Genomic DNA, 18,560 nt, shown 5'->3' with positions numbered 1-18,560 from the left:
AGCTTAATGGCTGATAAAAGGTTCCTTAAGTAAAATATGATGCAGCCATACGACGTCATTTTTAAATGACACATGTATAAGTAGAAAAATTTAAACGCAACAAGTAGATCTCAATTTATATGGCATATGTGTACATACTAAAATGATTAGAAGATTGTGTACTCTAGGGGCCAAGGGAAAAATTTCCCCTTTGCCCTCTGAAGGTTCACTGAAAAATCAACTCACTAAAGGCAGATTAATTGGAGAAAAGGCATACAAGTTTATTAACGTGTACACGGGGTTGAATCACAGCGTGATTACCCAACCCGCAGTGAGGTGCAGAAGCTTATATACCATCCTGAGTTTGCAGAAGGAATAAGGGCTTGGATAATGGCAAAGCAGGTGATAGGAGAGGAGGCAGATGATGCCTGGCTGACAAACATGGTCTTTTTATGTTAAAAAAAAAAAAAAAAAAAAAAAAAAAACCTCACACGTAGCAGCCCTCAGAGAGAAGAGATGGTAGATGTTTTGTTTCTTGCCGACCTTTAAAGGTGTCAGACTCTCAGTTTGTCTTTCCTGGATACAGACAAGGGAGGGCCTCCGAGAAAGCCTGGCTGCATCCTGCAGTTCCTCTCTCTCCCGCAGGCAGCTTTGCAAGAAGGCTACTTCTGTCTGCAGGCCCTCTGAACAGCCGTCTCAAAACTATAACACAGAAGTATATTTTGGGGTGAAATATTTTGGTTTCCTTCCGTGGCAAGCACACGAGAGCACTGGACGTCTGGTAAATGGAAGCAGCTTGGCCTGAGTTGGGAAAGCTGAGAGATAAACAGAGCGGCATCCTGTGTGGTGGTGCACGGTTTTCTGGCACCTCTGCCTGAGCAGCATGGCAGAGCCCTGGCCTTGTAATGAGAGACAGCAACTGCGGTGCAGAAAGAGCTGGAAGTCTCTCCTGGAGCCGCCTATGTTTCAGGAAAGCAGTCAGGCTGCTCTCATAGTCCTCAGAGAGAAGGGTCTGTCTGGGGGCTGCTGTCCTTGCCACTCTGAATTATTTTCATTGACCTTCAGCTGCTTTTGCCCAGGGGCATTTTAAAGGTACCAGTAGGCCTTGGGCTATTTTACAATTACAATGGCTTATTTGAATTGCTATTTGTAGAAATGCAGGCTCAGCAGGGTCTTTGGCTCTGTCTCTCCCTGGGTCATATGGTGCTTCTGAAATTCAGGAAACCTGATTTGGTATCACTTGCTAAGCCTGCCTGTCTGATTCAGCAGTTACCCACGCTTTGCAGATAGCCTTCACCCGTCGATTTAACCTTACGTTTTATTTCAGTACTTTGCTCTTTTAATAAGTACGTGCTCCGAAAGGCCACCAGGATGGCTACACATTAATAGTAGAAAAGAGGCCTCTATTGGCAATACCAGTTTGCAAACTGGGAATAGTCTGTGGTGTGGCCTGAAAGGCATTCTCTCTCTCCCAATAAAGTGCAGATTGGATTTTATGCCTCACGGGGTCTGTATTATACAATAGGGTCATACATATTCAGCAGGTTTGGGGGGGAAGCTATACATATTTATGAGGGGGGTTGAGCACATGTGCAATGGGTAAACATATATGTAATATACACCTCATATTCAGTTTGAGGTGGAGTTTTACCATTAAAATGAAATGGAATTTGGCTCTTTATGTCAAAAGGCTAACTATAAGCATAGTTCCTGTGCAGTCCCTATAAGCTGGCTGAAATTGCCTTGAGTTGCTTAATCAGGAAAGGATGTCTGCAAGGCTGGTTCTCTATGCAATTAAGAGTTGTAGGGTCTGGGTTGTTAATCAGAGTTAGGGAGGATTTGACAGTTTGCCTGATAGCTCCTATTAGGGAGTTTAGCAAGGGATTGGTTTTTCTTGTAGCCATAGGAATTTAGGAAGTTGCTGTACCAGCCGAACTCTGAACTCACTGTCCATAGATAACTTTTGTTTCCTTAATTTTAGGGTCCATCATGGTTGATAAAGAGGTGTCTCTTTTTGATTTCTCAGATCACAAGTTTTAGAAGAGCTCTATAAATTGCTCAAGATTATGAAAAAATCATTAGTATGCTTGATTTTCTTGGAGTTCAGGGTTCATACTTTTCACATAAATGAAGTTAGTGAATTTCAGGAACATTTTGCTATGCCCAAATTTTTTTAGGTGGCTACTAAAAAAAAACAAGTTCTCTAGCTTCTTCCTTTGGTCAGATCCATTTTATAAGAATTAAAACAAAGGGCTTGTTTCCTAAAATTTTAAAGTCACTTATCACAGATGTTCATTCTTTAACCATGAAAACCCATAGTAATTTGCCAAGCTATATTTGTTTCTTACGAGCCTGGGTGTTTACTGATACCATATTTCCATAGAAAACATTTTCTTGTTGGAATAATCTGTACCAAAATTGTATCCCACCTTACCTATTCTCTTCAAGCAACCTGAATTTTCCACCATGTTTTACTTAAATGATAAAACACTCTTTAAAAAATATTCCCTATGATATTTGTTGAATCACACCATGTACATGCTTATTTAGAACATCTGATGTTTGTTTTATTTGGGAGGAGTGGTCAATGTGCTCTGTGGACACAGCAACAAACCAAAGTATTTGCTTCAAGGTTTCATTCTATATAAGGAGAACTCAATAATAAATGTGATAATTCATATGACTATTAAGAGATCCAAAATAAAGCCAAGCTTAAGAGAGATTGAAGGCAGTGTGCAGTTGCTATGTGTCAGAGAGTGATTAGAAGAGACCCCTGGATGAGGTGTGTCAACCAACAAGGGGTGCAAAACTATACTGCAATGCAGTAGACAGGATATTTACTGGGCTCCAGGAATTAACAATTCAATTCGGGAGACACAGATTTGGCTAGAAGCCAGATCCTGTTCTGAAGAGAGGGAGGGGCGTAGGGGTTTTTAAAAAGAAGCTGAGGGTGATTACACAAGTTGTTTTGAAAGAATTATCACTGGTGGAGGCGGCTGGCTTGGTACACGAGTCCCTAGTCCTTGGTGGTTGCTGTTTAGGAGTTTCAGTGCTGGCGACATTTAGCTGTTTTTGAGGATGTTGTAGATGTCACCGTTTGGTCCAGTTCAAAGATTCAAGTTCCTGGGTTTTTTTGCAAGGATGCAGGTCGTGCAGGCGGTCCTTCTTAGGGTAGCTTCCTGTATATATTTTAGAGCTCTGAACGAGGGTGATGCCATTTTGTCTATTCCATTTCACAGGTGACATTTGAGCAGAGACCCAGTGGAAGTGAAGGGGGCAAGTCATGATGATATGTGGGAAAGGAACATTCTAGGTGGAGAGAATGTGAGATATATTAATAATTCACTTGTCAAGATTCTAAAAAATATTTCTGTGACTCCAGTGTTTGTTTTTCCTGAAAAAATAATATAGTCAGAGTCAGGTTCATTGCCTCCCACGTACTTTCCCTGTAGCTCCCAGCTAATGATGCACGTTCTTGTTTTGTTCTACTCTCTTTTCCAGCCTCAGCACAAGCCATGCAAATTCCTCTTGTGCTACCAGTAAACTGTCTCCTAGCCAAGTGTGGAACGATATGATATTTGTTTATAAGTGGGATCTGAACATCTTTGTAGCTCATTACTAGGGTAGAAAATATCTGCTTTTGTCTCTTATCCTATTATTTACTTTTGTTATTTGCATTCATGTTTGATATCTCCAATATCAAGACAGGCTTGGGACAAAATGGAAACAATAATTACGCTAGTTAATGTGTTGCCCTTCACCCTTCCTGCAATTAAGGGTGGTGTGTGCTAAGTACCCCCTTTGAATAATGTCGCTGGGTGGATGGTATCTCAAAATATCGACTAACAAAGAAAAAAATTCTGAATACGTGGATGAAATTTTTTAAATATCTTTGTGTTTTAGCATGAAAATTGGATGCATTTTCTTTAGCAGATAACATCCTTCATTAAAAAAAAAACTTCTAAAGGTTTTACATATGTTAACTCATCTAATTTTCAGAATAACTCTGTAAAGTAGATACTATGTTGCTCCCATTTTACACACGAGGTAAAGTGCGTAGTTGGCTGAGTAACTTGCCCAAGGTCACTCAAGTGAAGCCAGTATTTCAGACCTGGTTCTCTGGCTCCTAAATGTATTTATTCTCTTAGGAAATAAAAAATTTAAAAAAATATATATTATGTTGACTATAATCCAAAGGTCATCTTAATAAAGAATGGTGGTAATTTGCAATGTTATGAAACTTCCATAATTGCGATCCACACTTTCATTCAATGTGTTACTATGCATACACTGTAGAGAAGGTAAGGGTCAAATGAGAAACTTGTCGTTCTTTTTCAGAGTCCTGCTTAAAATTAAATCCCAGCTTAAAGTCTTCCCTAACTTCTAAATCAGGCTTCCTCAAACTATGGCCCTTGGGCCACATATTTGCCACCTAGCACATTTATCCGGCCCTCCAGGTAGGTGTTTTTGCCACCGCTGCCTGTCCTGCTTAGCAGCTGGCTCATCCAGGGCCCACAGTGCGCACTCTCCAACGGCCTGAGGGACAGTGAACTGGCGCCCTGTTTAAAAAGTTTGAGGACCCATGTAATCCTACTCATAAGCAGAATTAATGACTTCCTCCTCATTTTGCCTCCTTGAATCCTACACTATGCTGCCATTTCGCTTATCAGTTTATCATGTTGTGTTGTTTCATTGTCAATGTTACTGCCTCTGTATGTAAACTCTTCAGGGTTAGGGTAAGTGTCCTAAGAATTTTTCCGTGTGCCTAGAATAACTGAACAACTTTATAAAGTAATGATGGTACATTATAGAATATTCATTTTGTAGATTTGTATCCAGAGATGTTAGGTGACTTATCAAAAACCAGAGAAACAGTGAGCATCATGGTGTGAATAAAATCCAAGTGCCTGGCTCCCAGTTCAGGATACATTCTGCCATTCCAGGAGGATCATTTTAGGGTAACAGTCTTGAAGAGCTCTTAAAGGAATACAGCCATATCCACAGTGAACATCCCCCAACCAGGAGACATTTTGGATAGGATGTTCTTCTAATTCTCTTTTGTTTCACGTTCTACAATAGGTGTAGGTTGTACTTCTGGTTCCTTCAAGGCTACCCCAGTTTTTCCTTTTACAAAGTTGAGTTGACAAAGTGTCCCTATTTTATAGAGAAAGATTATAAGTATTAACTGATTCTTTAAAACAAAAAAACTGTGTGAAAGGCCTTAAATGTTTCAAAGATAAGTGATAGGAATATAAGATAGTAATAGTACTATTTTATTTCTACCAGCCTGTTAGGGGCCTGGGGATAATTGACACTATCAGTTGTTTAATGTTGTGTGACTCATCTCCCAATGGTAATTTCTGTTATGCTCAGCTTGGACTTGATTGCTTCAAGCAGTAATGGAAAAGTGCCCTAGCTGCTCTATTAATTAAGATTTAATAGTACTTTTTGTGGGGCCTGAGGCTATTTTGTGGAAGAAAGTTAAGGGTGAATATACAGGGATTACCCTTAACTTCACTTAATGATCTGTGAGTCTGTCATCTACTAACTTACCTACATCCTTTACAAACCAGTTGGAGCAAGTAGACTTCCCCTGCCACCCCGCCTGCATTTTATCCTCAACTGCCTCAGTGATGAAGAACTTCAGAGATTGCTTTTACCTTCAGGATACATACTTTAAGAATGTTGCCAGTTTTCACATACACAAGGGAAATAGAACAATTTCTAAAATATCTTGTACTTTTAAAAAATCTAATGTAGATGTGTCCCAATTATATTAGTATAGAACTTTCGCTGAGCACATCGTGTTTCCAAGTTCAGCAAGGTGCTGGTTTTATTTTGGAATGCCCTCATTGGGAGTGCATTATATTTTATATGTCTTTCTCCATTAACATAAGGAAACTGAAGGTATTGTGCATTAGAACTCCCCACATTTCTGCTGTTTCTTGACCTGGCAGGGCCTTCAGGCCAGGTCTTTTCTTCAGGCTACAAGAAAGAATTCTTTCTCATTAATGTGGATGGGCCTTACTGACCTTCCGTACAGACTGTATTTTTGTCATTTTACCTTGCACAATAGGAGGATGTTTTCAAGACAACAGACAGGAGAGAAAGGTTAGTGTATTAAATGAGGAAAAAATAGGCAATGTACACACTGTGTCTTTCTATGCATATTATATCTTTCTGATATCAAACTGGAAGAAAAGAAAAAAGCAGATGATCAGAGAGCCCACAGTAAGGAGTAGTCAAAAACAGGACAAGATTTTTGATGCAGGAAAAACTCTACTCTGCCCTTTGAATAAAATAAACAAATTAGAAAAGTAAGATCTTAAAATCCATTCCCAATTCAGTTGAGAAGAAAAGAAAGTTGGAGAGTATAGCATGCAAATATAAACTTCTACAGGAAGCGTACATGGAGGATTAAAAAAAATAACTTTGATTTTTTGGCATATATCCATCAGTACTCTTTACTGAACATTTTACTTCTTAGGGATATTTCATACCTTCCTTTTTATGGAAGAAGGGTAACAGCCTGTCCTTTCATTGCCATTTATGCATTTCACTGTTTTATAAAGATCAGTGGTAGTAATTGAAGCCAAAATATTGTTCGCTGTACTTTATACTTCCAAAGAGATTTCTACAAATGCATAATCAAGATGAGAAAATAATAACTGGTTTGTAGTATTGAAAATTCAGTGATGGTTCCTATAGCACCCATCTTTGGGGCAACTGTCAGTTTTTATTTTACAGAAATGTATTTGTGTGTGTGCGTATGTGTGATGCAGAGTAACAATCACAGAAGCTTGTTGCCTTTTTTCATTTCTTATTTTAGCCCACAGTGGGCAGGAAGCTGTCCCTAAGCCAGGGCTGATACACTGGTACAGGCTGTGTACTGTGGGTGTCCCTCCAATCTGATGGGGACGGTGCTTTTCCTGATAGGTCAGGGTCCCTGCTGAATCAACTCTTAAATAATTTGAATATCACCCAAGATACTGTATCCTGAGTCTGGTTTAACTGGCCTTTCCCCATATACCAACCAGAGCGAAGGTGCCCAGTGCTCTGGGGAAGCACGTGCTCAGGTCAGGTGGACTCTCAGATTTCACATCTGTAAAATGGAGATTGTAATTGTGGCACCCATATCATTTATACATGTCAGATCTGGGAACAGTGTTCAGTAAACGTTAGCTGCTGCTATTACTAATAGTATAATCATTATTGGTATTAGATAATGATTCTGCAGAAATCTTGGGCTGTATCACCTAAGAGGGCAGACACAGGGATTGTGCCTCTCTTTTGTGACCTGTAGCTGTGAGCAGGGATGCCTTTGAAGGTCCTAGAGGTAAGAGAGATCAGAGAAAGTACCTGGCTTGTGCTCCCCTCCTGTGTTATCGCCTGCTTTCTTGCCTTCAGCGCCCACCACACAGGAGAGCTGACCAATGCAAAGGAGAGTAGCCTGGACTGTTTCTCCTTAACATATCCTTGGAACGTGTTTCCTTATCTGAATTGCTTTGTACCATAGCTTTCAATCCTTAGATGGGTAGCTCCTCGGCAGCTCACTCTACCTTTCAGAACTGCAAGTATAGTTAACAGTGGAGACATGCATATGAAACAGGCAATAATACCTACCTGATATGATTGTTTGGATCACACAGAACATACCTGGATGATGCCCAGTGCCCAGAGTGCTGCAGTGTAGGTGCTCAGTTAATGTTAACACCTTTCCCCTTTCCTTTCATGTCTTCATCTTGATTTATTATACAACTCTGTCCATGTTCTGGCCTCTTTCTCTCATCTGGGCTATTGAAATAGCCTCCTTACTGGGTCCCCTTGTTCTGGGTCCCCTTGTTCTGGTTTTTCTCTCCTTGTCCTCACCCCCAATATCTCCTATGCCGTGCTCCAAATGTATTCTTCCTAAATTACAAAGCTTGTGAATAAATTCCTTTTTTAGAAAAAAAGGAAAGATAAAAGAACTAGAGAGTCTATTTTTCTCAATATGACGGCCTATAGATTCTGAAACTCTCCCATTATAAAAGATCTAAAAATGATAGATAAAATATTTTTAAACCTTTTTTTAAATGAATGAATGAGCCTGTAACAATGGAAGGGAAATCCTGTGAGGCTAGGAATAAAGCATGAGTGCAGATCTAGGAAGCTGAGCTAACCTTGGGGCGCTAAGCCTTCAGGGCAGGTTTGGATCTGGGTGGGCAACCAGTACTGGAGTTAAAATTACACAGTGTTTAACACAGAAAGGCAGAGAGATGGGGAATATGAAAGAACAGTTAAGACACAAGTGGAATGAAGTGAGAAGTCAGAGTGGAGTGTTAGAAGATTACAATAGGCCGGACGTGGTGGCTCACGCCTGAAATCCTAGCTTTCTGGGAAGCCGAGGCGGGCAGATCGTTTGAGCTCAGGAGTTCAAAACCAATCTGAGCAAGAGTGAGACCCTGTCTCTACTATAAATAGAAAGAAAGTAATTAGCCAACTAATATATATAGAAAAAATTAGCTGGGCATGGTGGCGCATGCCTGTAGTCCCAGCTACTCGGGAGGCTGAGGCAGCAGGATTGCTTGAGCCCAGGAGATTGAGGTTGCTGTGAGCTAGTCTGATGCCATGGCACTCACTCTAGCCTGGGCAACAAAGCAAGACTCTGTCTCAAAAAAAAAAAGAATCGAAGATTACAATAGTGGAGACAATGAGGAGAGGAGAGACAGTATTCAAAGATAGAATGGCCACAGGTTTTTCAAAATGATACGCACCAATCCCAGAGAACACCAGGCAGCATAAATTTAAAGAAACCCATGCTTAGAGAAAACACTTAGAGTTAGGGTGGACATCCCAACAGTGATGGTAGCCAACATACAGTGATGATAGCTTATCATACAGAAATGATAGCTTCATAAGAAAAAATAACTCCTAGAATGTTTAATTAAATAAAGACTTTTTATATAAACAAAAATAAGAAAAATAGACTACGATCAGCAATAAGGATATACTTTAAAGTAACGAAAAGAGTAGAATTGGAATGTTCCTTACATTAAAGATTTGATAAATGCTTGGAATGGGTACACCAGTTACCCTGATTTGATTCATTCATAGTGTATGCCTATATTAAAACACATGTACCCTATAAAGATACACAACTATGATGTACCCACAATAATTAAAAATTTCAAAAAAAATTTTTAAATAGAAAAAGATTTACCACCAAGTAATAGAAAATGGCCTCCAAAGAACAGTAAGGTACAAAAAGAAGTGATGAATAAAGATATAAGTAAATATGTGAGCAAATCTAAACAGACAGTGGCAGTTTATAGAAAAATAATGTCTATTTCAGTAGCATATTTTTAAAAGCTAAAGTAACCGACACAGTTATCATGTAAGGTTGGAGACAGATGATTGGAATGAAAACATTCCAAGGTCCTTGTGTTTTCAAGAAGAAGAAAAGCAGTTGATTATCTTTGGACTTTACATATGCATATTAAAAACTGCCATGAAAGCATGTCTAGCACAGAAAATGACCTTTTAGTCAAGTTCAGTAAACACCTTCTCACAGTGGATACCTGGATGTTTGTCAGAATACATGTGCATACCAACACCCCCACCCCCACCCCTGTACTTAGAGCCTTTCACTCCACACATTAGGTTTCCCACCAGTAATCTTCTCACCCATTCCTCCCATTCTGGTCGTTATGTGACAACATTTACAACTCTTTACCCAGTCCTCTGTATTTAATGGCACATGTGCTGTGAAATTAGTTTTAACTCCTGCCACGGTGGTCATGAGGAAGGATGCTCTTCATTCATTGGTGTCTGGCCTGTCGTCTCACCTGACAATCCTCCCCCAGATGCAGCCCCAGTGGCAGCGCCAGTTGTGTGGTTTCACAATCAGAGCAGTGCGTATGCATCCAGAGCCTCCCAGCCTACTCCGGGGCATGGCGGTCCCTTGTTCCCCTGAATTCTAGCTGTTGGCACACACTGTCTCTTGTGTTAAATGAAGATATTAATAGCAATAGTACCTTACTCTTAGCATTGTGGTGTAAGGTCAATGAATTAACACAGGTCAGAGCACTTAGGGCAGTGCTTGTAGAGCATACTACCTAAATATTACACTGTTGAGCACTTGATTCTAGCTTATCTTTCTGGCAGGATTATAGATTGCTTCATTCACATCTTAGACAACTAAACTGTAACTGATCAAAGACAAGATTAAGTTTTATACGTCTGTGGAAGATGGAAAAGTTAGTGAATGCAATGCTCACTCACTTAGCAAGCATTAGTCACTCCTCGGTGACTTTTAAGATCAATTTCACTTGGTGAGCTTTCTGCTTCCAAAGTAGAAAATAGATTTGTAGATCTTTGAACTTAAAGGATCTCAAGATGCCAATAAGCTAGCTCTAGGGCAGGCATCCTCAAACTACAGCCCACTGGCCACGTGTGGCCCACCGAGGACATTTATCCAGCCTGCAGGGTGTTTTTGCCACCACTGCCTGTCCTGCTTAGCAGCCGACTCGTCCTGGGCCCACAGTGCGCATGTGTGGAATGTGCGCCACACTCTCCATCGGTCTGAGGGACAGTGAACTTGGCCTCCTGTTTAAAAAGTTCGAGGACCCCTGCCTAGGGCTTCAGGGAGAACCTTTAAACTCCAGGACCTGTGGTCTCCTGTTGAAAACAAAAGGATTTTCTCTCCCATCCAAGTACTAACCAGGCCCGACCCTGCTTAGCTTCCGAGATCAGACGAGATCGGGCGCGTTCAGGGTGGTATGGCCGTAGACCAAAAGGATTTTCTCTAAGTTCCCTTCCAGCACTTGTGTGTTGCCCTAAATTATATGAATTACTCACCTTTTAACATGAAGCAGCAGAGGTACTGATGAGTTGAGTGACTTGTCAGGAGTTAGCCAGTTAGGGGGAGAGGTGAGGGACAGGATGGGTTTAAGACCAGCTGAGATCTAGAAGGGGCTAGAAATCTGCTAGTCTGCCTTCTATTCTGGCGCTTCCCCTACCCCATGCCACCTGCTCTTCTGCTGTCCTACAACTCCGTTGGCCCATGGTCACGTGTGTGTGCACGCTTCTCACATGGGCAGGATCAGAATCTGAACTATTGAACATACAGTGAATATTTATTATATGTTTGCTCTGTGGTTCGTACTGGTCGCTTTTTTCCTTTATTAAGGAGATAATACTATTATCCTTTTTTGGTCACATATTTTTGAGTACACACTTTTAAACCTCCCCTGGAGGAAACAGAAGGATTTATTTTTTTTTACTTCCCCTGGAAACCTGCAGAGCGGATGTTTTGAATCCTTTCTTGCCAGGTGGGTATCTCACTATGGTGTTGGCAGGAGCACCTGTATTGTGTCTATTCACCTAGTTCTAAGCCTAAGAATTCCTGAATATTCAGTCAAAAGAGATTTAAAGGATTTGCTTAAATACGTCCTAATTTAGTCCAAGTTAAAGCAGGCCTAAAGATAGCCAAGTATTTGATAGAGGAATATAAATAAATGGCTCTCCCTATATATTTGGGCAGACATGTTTGGAAAAATGACATTCAGGTGATAATATTCTCCAGTTACAGATTTTAACTTAAAAATAAACTGTTTTGCTAATCTGTGCTTTAGGACAATTTATAAGATTTTATATAAGTCAGTACAGAAATATTACTTTGTAGTCCAGAAAAACGTAAACAAATGGAAATTGAGGACTTCTGAAAGAATTAATTCAGAAAAATTTTACATCGATGCCTAATGTCTGCCTCGTACCATGCTAGGTTCTGTGAATTCTAAAGATGAAGGGTAACCTGCTCTCAAGTCATTCACAGGCTAGTGACAGAACAAATTACATCGCAGCAAGATCTGCAGCAGAGATATGCTCAGGCTGCAGTAGGAGTAATAATAATTAAAATTATAACCTGGCTGAGGGGAATGCGGGAGAAATGCCAAGAGTGGTCCTTTCATATTCTGAGACTGTTTTATGATTCCTAGAGACTTTGAAGAAGCCATAAAGGATCTGGTACAATGAGCTTTTTATGCTTTCTTTTGAATTATTATGTATTTATAATATGCCTTTTTTGCTTTCCAAGTCTGTAAGTCATCTCTACTAGAGGGCAGGCTGCACAGCCTTGCTACCTGGGTTCGGTTCCCGGCTTCTCCTCTTCCTAGTTGTATGACCATTAGCAGGTTACTCACCTGTGCTTCACTTTGTAAAAAAGAGGAGAGTAATAGTATCCACCAGGCAGGATTATTGTAAGGATTAAATATATATGGGAAACATTTTAGAATTCTGCCTGGTACACCTTAAGTCTCAACAAAATTTTAGATCTTACTGTTACTAGTTTTAGTAGCTAATAAACTAGTAATATTGAAACACACCATGTTGATTATTTAGATCCTCTTTCTAAAATGCTAATTTACATAAAATTTTACATTTTTTTTTCTTTCTAGCTCCAAGAGGAAAGCGAGGATGGAAAACCTTTTATGCTGTACTGAAGGGAACAGTTCTATATTTGCAAAAGGTAAAAGCAAACTAAGTAAAAAACAAAACTCAAAGCTTTATGAAATGATGAATAAGGTACCCAAAGAGATATTCACTTTGTACAAGAAAGCCATATTAAACACTCAAAAGACTGTTTAATTTGTTTAAATTCTTGCTTGGATTATTTTTTTTTTGGTTAAAAAATTATCTGTGGATACATACATACATATATAATACATGATCAAAGGAATGGATGGGCAGTGTTCTGATTATATTCAGTAAGAAATATTGAACATAAGCTGATAAGTTAGACTTCATATGGCCTGTGCAGGTACAGACCTGTGGCAGTACTTGTTTCAGTGAATATTTATGCTATAGATTAGTTACAGCTTTCATTTATATATTATTTAAGTGTCTTAAATTTAATCCTACCTAAAGCTAGACACATGCATTTTTCATTCATATCTGTAAACATGTGCACTTAATGCAAGTATATTATAGATTATACCTGGGTAAGGGTTTGCCCAGAGCATTCCCTGTCAGGATCCTTTCTGCCAAGCTGCAGAATCTGGAAATCTGTTATGTTTCCAATTGATAAGTTCTGGCCCTTTGAAGAGTAGTCCCTGGAACTTCCCCCTCCCCAGCTCTGTGTGGGTGGAGATGGGGAAGGTGGGCGTTGACTGGGAGGAGTACAGGGTCTTGGAGGATTCTAGCTCCCACTGTGAAGGGGCAGTCACTGAATTTAGGGCCAGTAGGAAACAAGGCAGAAACAGTACTGCCCTCAATGGTGTCTGATAGGAAAAGACATTTTTTTTAATAACTGTGATTAAAAACACGTAACATGAGACCTACTGTTTTAAATGTTTAAATGTATAGTACAGTGTTGTTAACCATAAGCACAATGCAACACAGCAAATGTAGGAAACATTTTCATCTTACATGGCTGAAACTCTATACATTGGACAGCAGTTCCCCTGTCCCATCCCTTCTGCCCCCTCTCCAGTCCCTGGCAACCATCATTCTACTTTGTTTCTATGAATTTGACTATTTTAGATACCTCAAGTTGGTGAAATCCTGTAGCATTTGTCCTTCTGTCTCTGCTTCATCTCACTTAACACAAGGTCCTCCGTGGTTCGTTCATGTTGTAGCATGTGTCAGAATTCCCTTCCTTTTTGCTTTTGAATAATATTACGTCATATGTATATACAGCAGTCCCCCATTACCTGCGATTTCGCTTTCCACAGTTTTAGTTACCTGTGGTCTGCAAATAGTAAATGAAGAATTCCAGAAAGAAACAATTCTTAAGTTTTAAACTACATGCCATTCTGAGTAGCATGATGAAATCTCAGGAGGGACAGACCCTCCTGAGATGTGAATCATCCCTTTGTCCAGAGTATGCAGGCTGTGCCCGCCTGCCCTTTAGTCACCCAATAGCTGTCTCTGCTATCAGATCAACAGTTATGGCATCACAGTGCTTGTGTCCCGGTAACCCTCATTTTACTTAATAATGGCCTCAAAGAGTAGTGATGCTGGCATGTTATTATGCTGACCTATTATTAGTTACTGTTGTTACTCTCTTACTTTGTCTAATTTAGAAATTAAACTTCATCTCATAGGTATGTATGTATAAGGAAAAACGTAGTATACAGTCATCTCTGTTTCTTCGGGAGATTGGTTCCAGGACTCCCCATGAGTGTACCAGAATACAGTGGAACCCACATATTAGAAAGTCAGCCTTCTGTATATTGGGTTTGGTGTCATGCAAATGCTTTATTTTCAATCCACATTGGGTTGAAAACGATTAGTGTATATAGATATACCTGTGCAGTTCAAGCCCCTGTGGCTCAAGGGTCATGTGTGTATAGAGTTCGATGTTACCGTGGTTCCAGCATCCCCTGGGAGCCTTGGAATGTGTTCTCTGTGGGTAAGGAGGGACTACTGTATATAAACCCCACTTCGTCATGGTATATGATCCTTTTAATATTCTGATGAAGTCAATTTGATAGTATTTTGTGTAGGGTTTTGACATCTATGTTTACCAAGGATATTGGCCAGGCAATTTTCTTTTCTTACAATTATTTTCCCCTTGTTTAGATATCAGGGTCATGCTGGCCTTATAAAATGATTTTGGAAATGTTCCCTCCTCTTCAGTATTTTTGGAGGAGTTTAAGAAGGATTGGCATTAGTTCTTTAACTGGTGGAATTCATTGGTGAAGCCATCTGGTCCTAGGCTTTTCTTTGCTGGGAGGGTTTTAGTGCTGTTTCAATCTCCTTGCTATTACAGATATGTTCAGATTGTCTACTTCTCCATAATTCAGTCTTGGTAGGTTGTATGTTTTAAGTAATTTATCCATTTCTAGGTTATTCAATTTGTTAGCATATACTTGTTCATAATAGTTTCCTATAATCCTTTTAAGTTATGTGGCATCAATTACAATGTTATCCTCTTTCATTTCTGATTTTATTTATTTAAATGTTCTCTCTTTTTTGTCTGAGTCTAGCTAAAGGTTTGTCAATTTTGTTGATCTTTTAAGAAACAAGTTCTCAGGCTGGGCACAGTGGCTCATACCTGTAATTCTAGCACTTCAGAAGGCCAATGTGGGAGGATCGCTTGGAGGCCAGGAGTTCAAGACCAGCCTGAGCAAGAGTGAGACACCATCTCTACTAAAAATAGGAAAATTAACTGAGCATGCTAGCACACACTTGTAGTCCCTGCTACTTGGAAGGCTAAGGCAGGAGAATTGCTTGAGTCCGGGAGTTTGGGATTGTAGTGAGCTATGATGATGCCACTGCACTCTAGTCCTGGCAACGGAGTAAGACACTATCTCAAAAAAAAAAAAAAAAAAAATTCTTGGTTTTGTTGATTGTTTTTTTCTATTGATTTTCTGTCTTCTATTACATTTATTTTTGTTCTAATCTTTATTCATTCCTTCCTCTGCTTTGTGATTATTTTTTTATGTCTAGTTTCTTTAGGTGTAAAATTAGGTTGCTTAAGATATTATTTTTAAATGTAGGTGTTTATTGCTATAAACTTCCCTATTGGGACTGCTTTTGTTATGTCCTACAAGTTTTAATATGTTGTGTGTCCATTTTCATTTGTCTCCAGTTATTTTCAAATTTCCATTTTTTTTAATTCAGTTGTTCAAAAGTGTGCTGTTTAATTTCCACATAGGTGTGAACTCTCCAATTTTCCTTCTGCTATTAATTTCTAGTGTCATTCCACTGTGGTTGCAAAACATGCCTGATATGACTGCAGTCTCTTAAATTTGTTAAGACTTGTTTTGTACCCTAACATGTGATCTGTCCTGGAGAAAGTTTCATGCACACTTGAATGTATATATTGCTGCTGTCGGTGGAATGTTCTGTATGTGTCTGCAAGGTACATTTGGCCTAGAGTGTCTGTCATCAGAGTTGGTCATTTCCTTATTGATCGTCTGTCTGGATGTTCTGTACATTATTGAGAGTGGAATGTGGAAATCTATTATTGTGTTTGGAGCTTCTCCCTCCTCCAGTTCTGTCAATGTTTGCTGCATATGTTCGGGTACTCTGATGTTGAATGCATATACATTTATAACTGTATCATCTACCTAGTGAATTGACCCTTCTATCATTGTATAATGTCCTATTTTGTGTCTTTTGACAATTTTTTAAAATTTTATTTTTATTTATAGGGTTATTTATTTATTAGTGCCTCTGGGTAGAGATCTTTTGACAGTTTTTGATTTGAAGTCTATTTTATTTGATGTAAGTGTAGCCACCCCTGTTCTATTTGCATGGAATAGCTTTTTTGTCATTTCACTCTCAGTCTTGTGTGTCTCTAAATCTAACATTAGTCCCTGTAGGGCAGCAGTGTGTAGTTGGGTCTCTTTCTTTTTCTTTTGTCCATTTAGCCACTCTGTGTCTTTTGATTGAGGAGTTTAATCCATTTACATTTAACTTAGTTATTGATAGGGAAGGACTTAACTGTTGCCCTTTTATTTGTTTTCTGTCTTGTTACTTTTTAACTTTTCTTTCCTCTTTTGAGTATTTCTTTGTACTTTTTTTTATATTGACATTTGTTTATTTCTTTCTCATTTCCTTTTGTATATCTTTTTTTTTTAAATGTGGTTACCATGGGGCTTACACAAAACGTAAGAATCTATTTTAAGCTGATAACTTCAATCGCATACCAAAACTATATTTCTACTCCCCCATATAGACACATTTTGTTATTTGATGTCACAAATTACATCTTTTCTATTTGTTTCCCTTAGCATAATTTATAATTATAAGCACTTATCACTTTGTCTTTTAATTTCATGCCAAAATCAAGTGATTTACTCACAACTATTATATAATATTAAAGTATTATGTATTTTTCTATATACAGTCAGCTCTCTTTATCAATAGATTTCACAGTCAACCCACTGTGGATTGAAAATATTCAGAAAAAAATATTTCACTAAGTTCCAAAAAGCAAAATTTGGATTTTCTGCATATCAAGTGCTATACTGAATTAACGCCAATGAAGAGATGTGTAGGCATTGTATTAGGTATTATATTACTCAGGCTGGTCTCAAACTCGTAACTTCAAGTGATCCTCCTGCCTCAGCCTCCCAAAGTGCTGAGATTACAGGCATGAGCTTCTGTGCTTGGCCTGTTTTTGAATTTCTTGTTAGATAATTTATATACTTCATTTTCTTATGAAGAAAATCTTATCTGGAGATTTATTTTTTTCCATTGGACCATGTTTTCCTATTTCTTCCTGTCTTTTGTAACTCTGTGGAGATCAGTACATTTCAACAAACAGCCACCTCTACCAGTTTAAAAACTGGCTTCATACAGGGGAAGACCCTCACCAGTCATCCTGGCTAGAGATTCTGAGGACCTCTGAATCCTTTTTGAGGGGCTGTGGCTTCTCTGGGCCTGTCCATGGCAATTTCTCAATTAGAGAGGCTTGCCAGTTTCTTTTTTGGGAACTTGTATTTCTTATACCTTCCAATTTCTGGCTGCAACACTGCAAGTTATGTAGTGCTACAAGAGCAAGCTACCCAGCTCTCCTTTGTTCTAATCACCCACCAGGCACGCAGTGTAAGCCAGCTCCCCATCAATGCCCTAAATCAGGTGAGTCAATACCAGCCCTCTAAAGAGCCAGAACAATGGATGCATGTTCTGCTTCTCTCCCTCCCTCCCAAGGGGGAAATCTTGAGTTGTGTGCATCCTCCCAATTTTGCTAAGCTTGCCAGCCACAGCAAGCCACCTGTCTCTCTACTCTGTTCTCAGAGACCCCCAGGCATCCAAACTATGCTGATTCTGTTAGTGCTTTGAATGAGGTGAGGCAACAACTGGTCCTTTGGCTACCCTCTAAAGAGCTGGCCACATGAGATACTCCTCTTCCTCCCTCCCTAGGAAGAAGCCTCAGGTTGAGCTCCTTCCTCCCAGGTCTACCAAGCTGTGCTGACTGCAGCAAACCACCTGCCACTTTCCTTTGTTCTCACATCCCCAGGTATCCAGGCTATGCCAGTTCCATCAGTGCCCCAAGTGAGCCAAGATAAACCCATTACTCAAGTAGTCCTCTGAAAAGCCAGAACGCTGGAGGCACGCTCACTCTTTTCTTCCCCCTGGTGGGAGATGTCATGGGCCAGGGTGTTCTCTTCCGGTGCTGAGGTGTGCCAGTTTCAGGGAGAAGCTGATGTGGGTAACCTGAAATTGCTGTTCTTGCTTATTTCAACATGGATTTCTTGCTTCGTAGTGTTCTGGGGTACTGCAACCTCTTAACTGGATTCTGGCATCCTCTTAATAGATACTTTGGTCTATATATCATTGTTTAATCACTACTTCTGTGGGGGAGTGAGATCTGGAACTTCCTAATCTGCTGTCTTGCTAACATCTTTCCCAGGAAAAACAATTTTAAATCTATATGGACTGATAGTATAATATAGTTTTCGCATCTTATTATTTTCATTCTGTATATTATCATAAACACTTTCTTATTAAAATTCTCAGAAGCATTTTTTGTGGTCCGTCTGGCAATGGTGAAATGTTATGTCATGGCCGGGCGCGGTGGCTCACGCCTGTAATCCTAGCACTCTGGGAGGCCGAGGCCGGTCCTGGATTGCTCGAGGTCAGGAGTTCGA

General features: G+C 39.6%; 1 protein-coding gene across 9 annotated transcripts in view; it reads left to right on the top strand.

Moving 5' to 3' along the window:
* Positions 1-18,560, top strand: part of PSD3 (pleckstrin and Sec7 domain containing 3) — a 460,884-nt gene that overhangs the window by 382,188 nt on the left and 60,136 nt on the right. For all 9 annotated transcript variants that reach the window (XM_012785047.2, XM_012785050.2, XM_012785051.3 and 6 more), the window contains one exon: positions 12,414-12,484. In XM_012785047.2, coding sequence (XP_012640501.2) covers positions 12,414-12,484 — 71 coding nt within the window. The remainder of the gene's footprint in view (positions 1-12,413; positions 12,485-18,560) is intronic.

The sequence above is a fragment of the Microcebus murinus genome, chromosome 24 (genome assembly GCF_040939455.1).
Source record: "Microcebus murinus isolate Inina chromosome 24, M.murinus_Inina_mat1.0, whole genome shotgun sequence".
Classification (NCBI taxonomy): Eukaryota; Metazoa; Chordata; class Mammalia; order Primates; family Cheirogaleidae; genus Microcebus; species Microcebus murinus.
The sequence above is the reverse complement of the archived record's forward strand: the minus strand, read 5'-3'. Positions and strand labels throughout refer to the sequence as shown.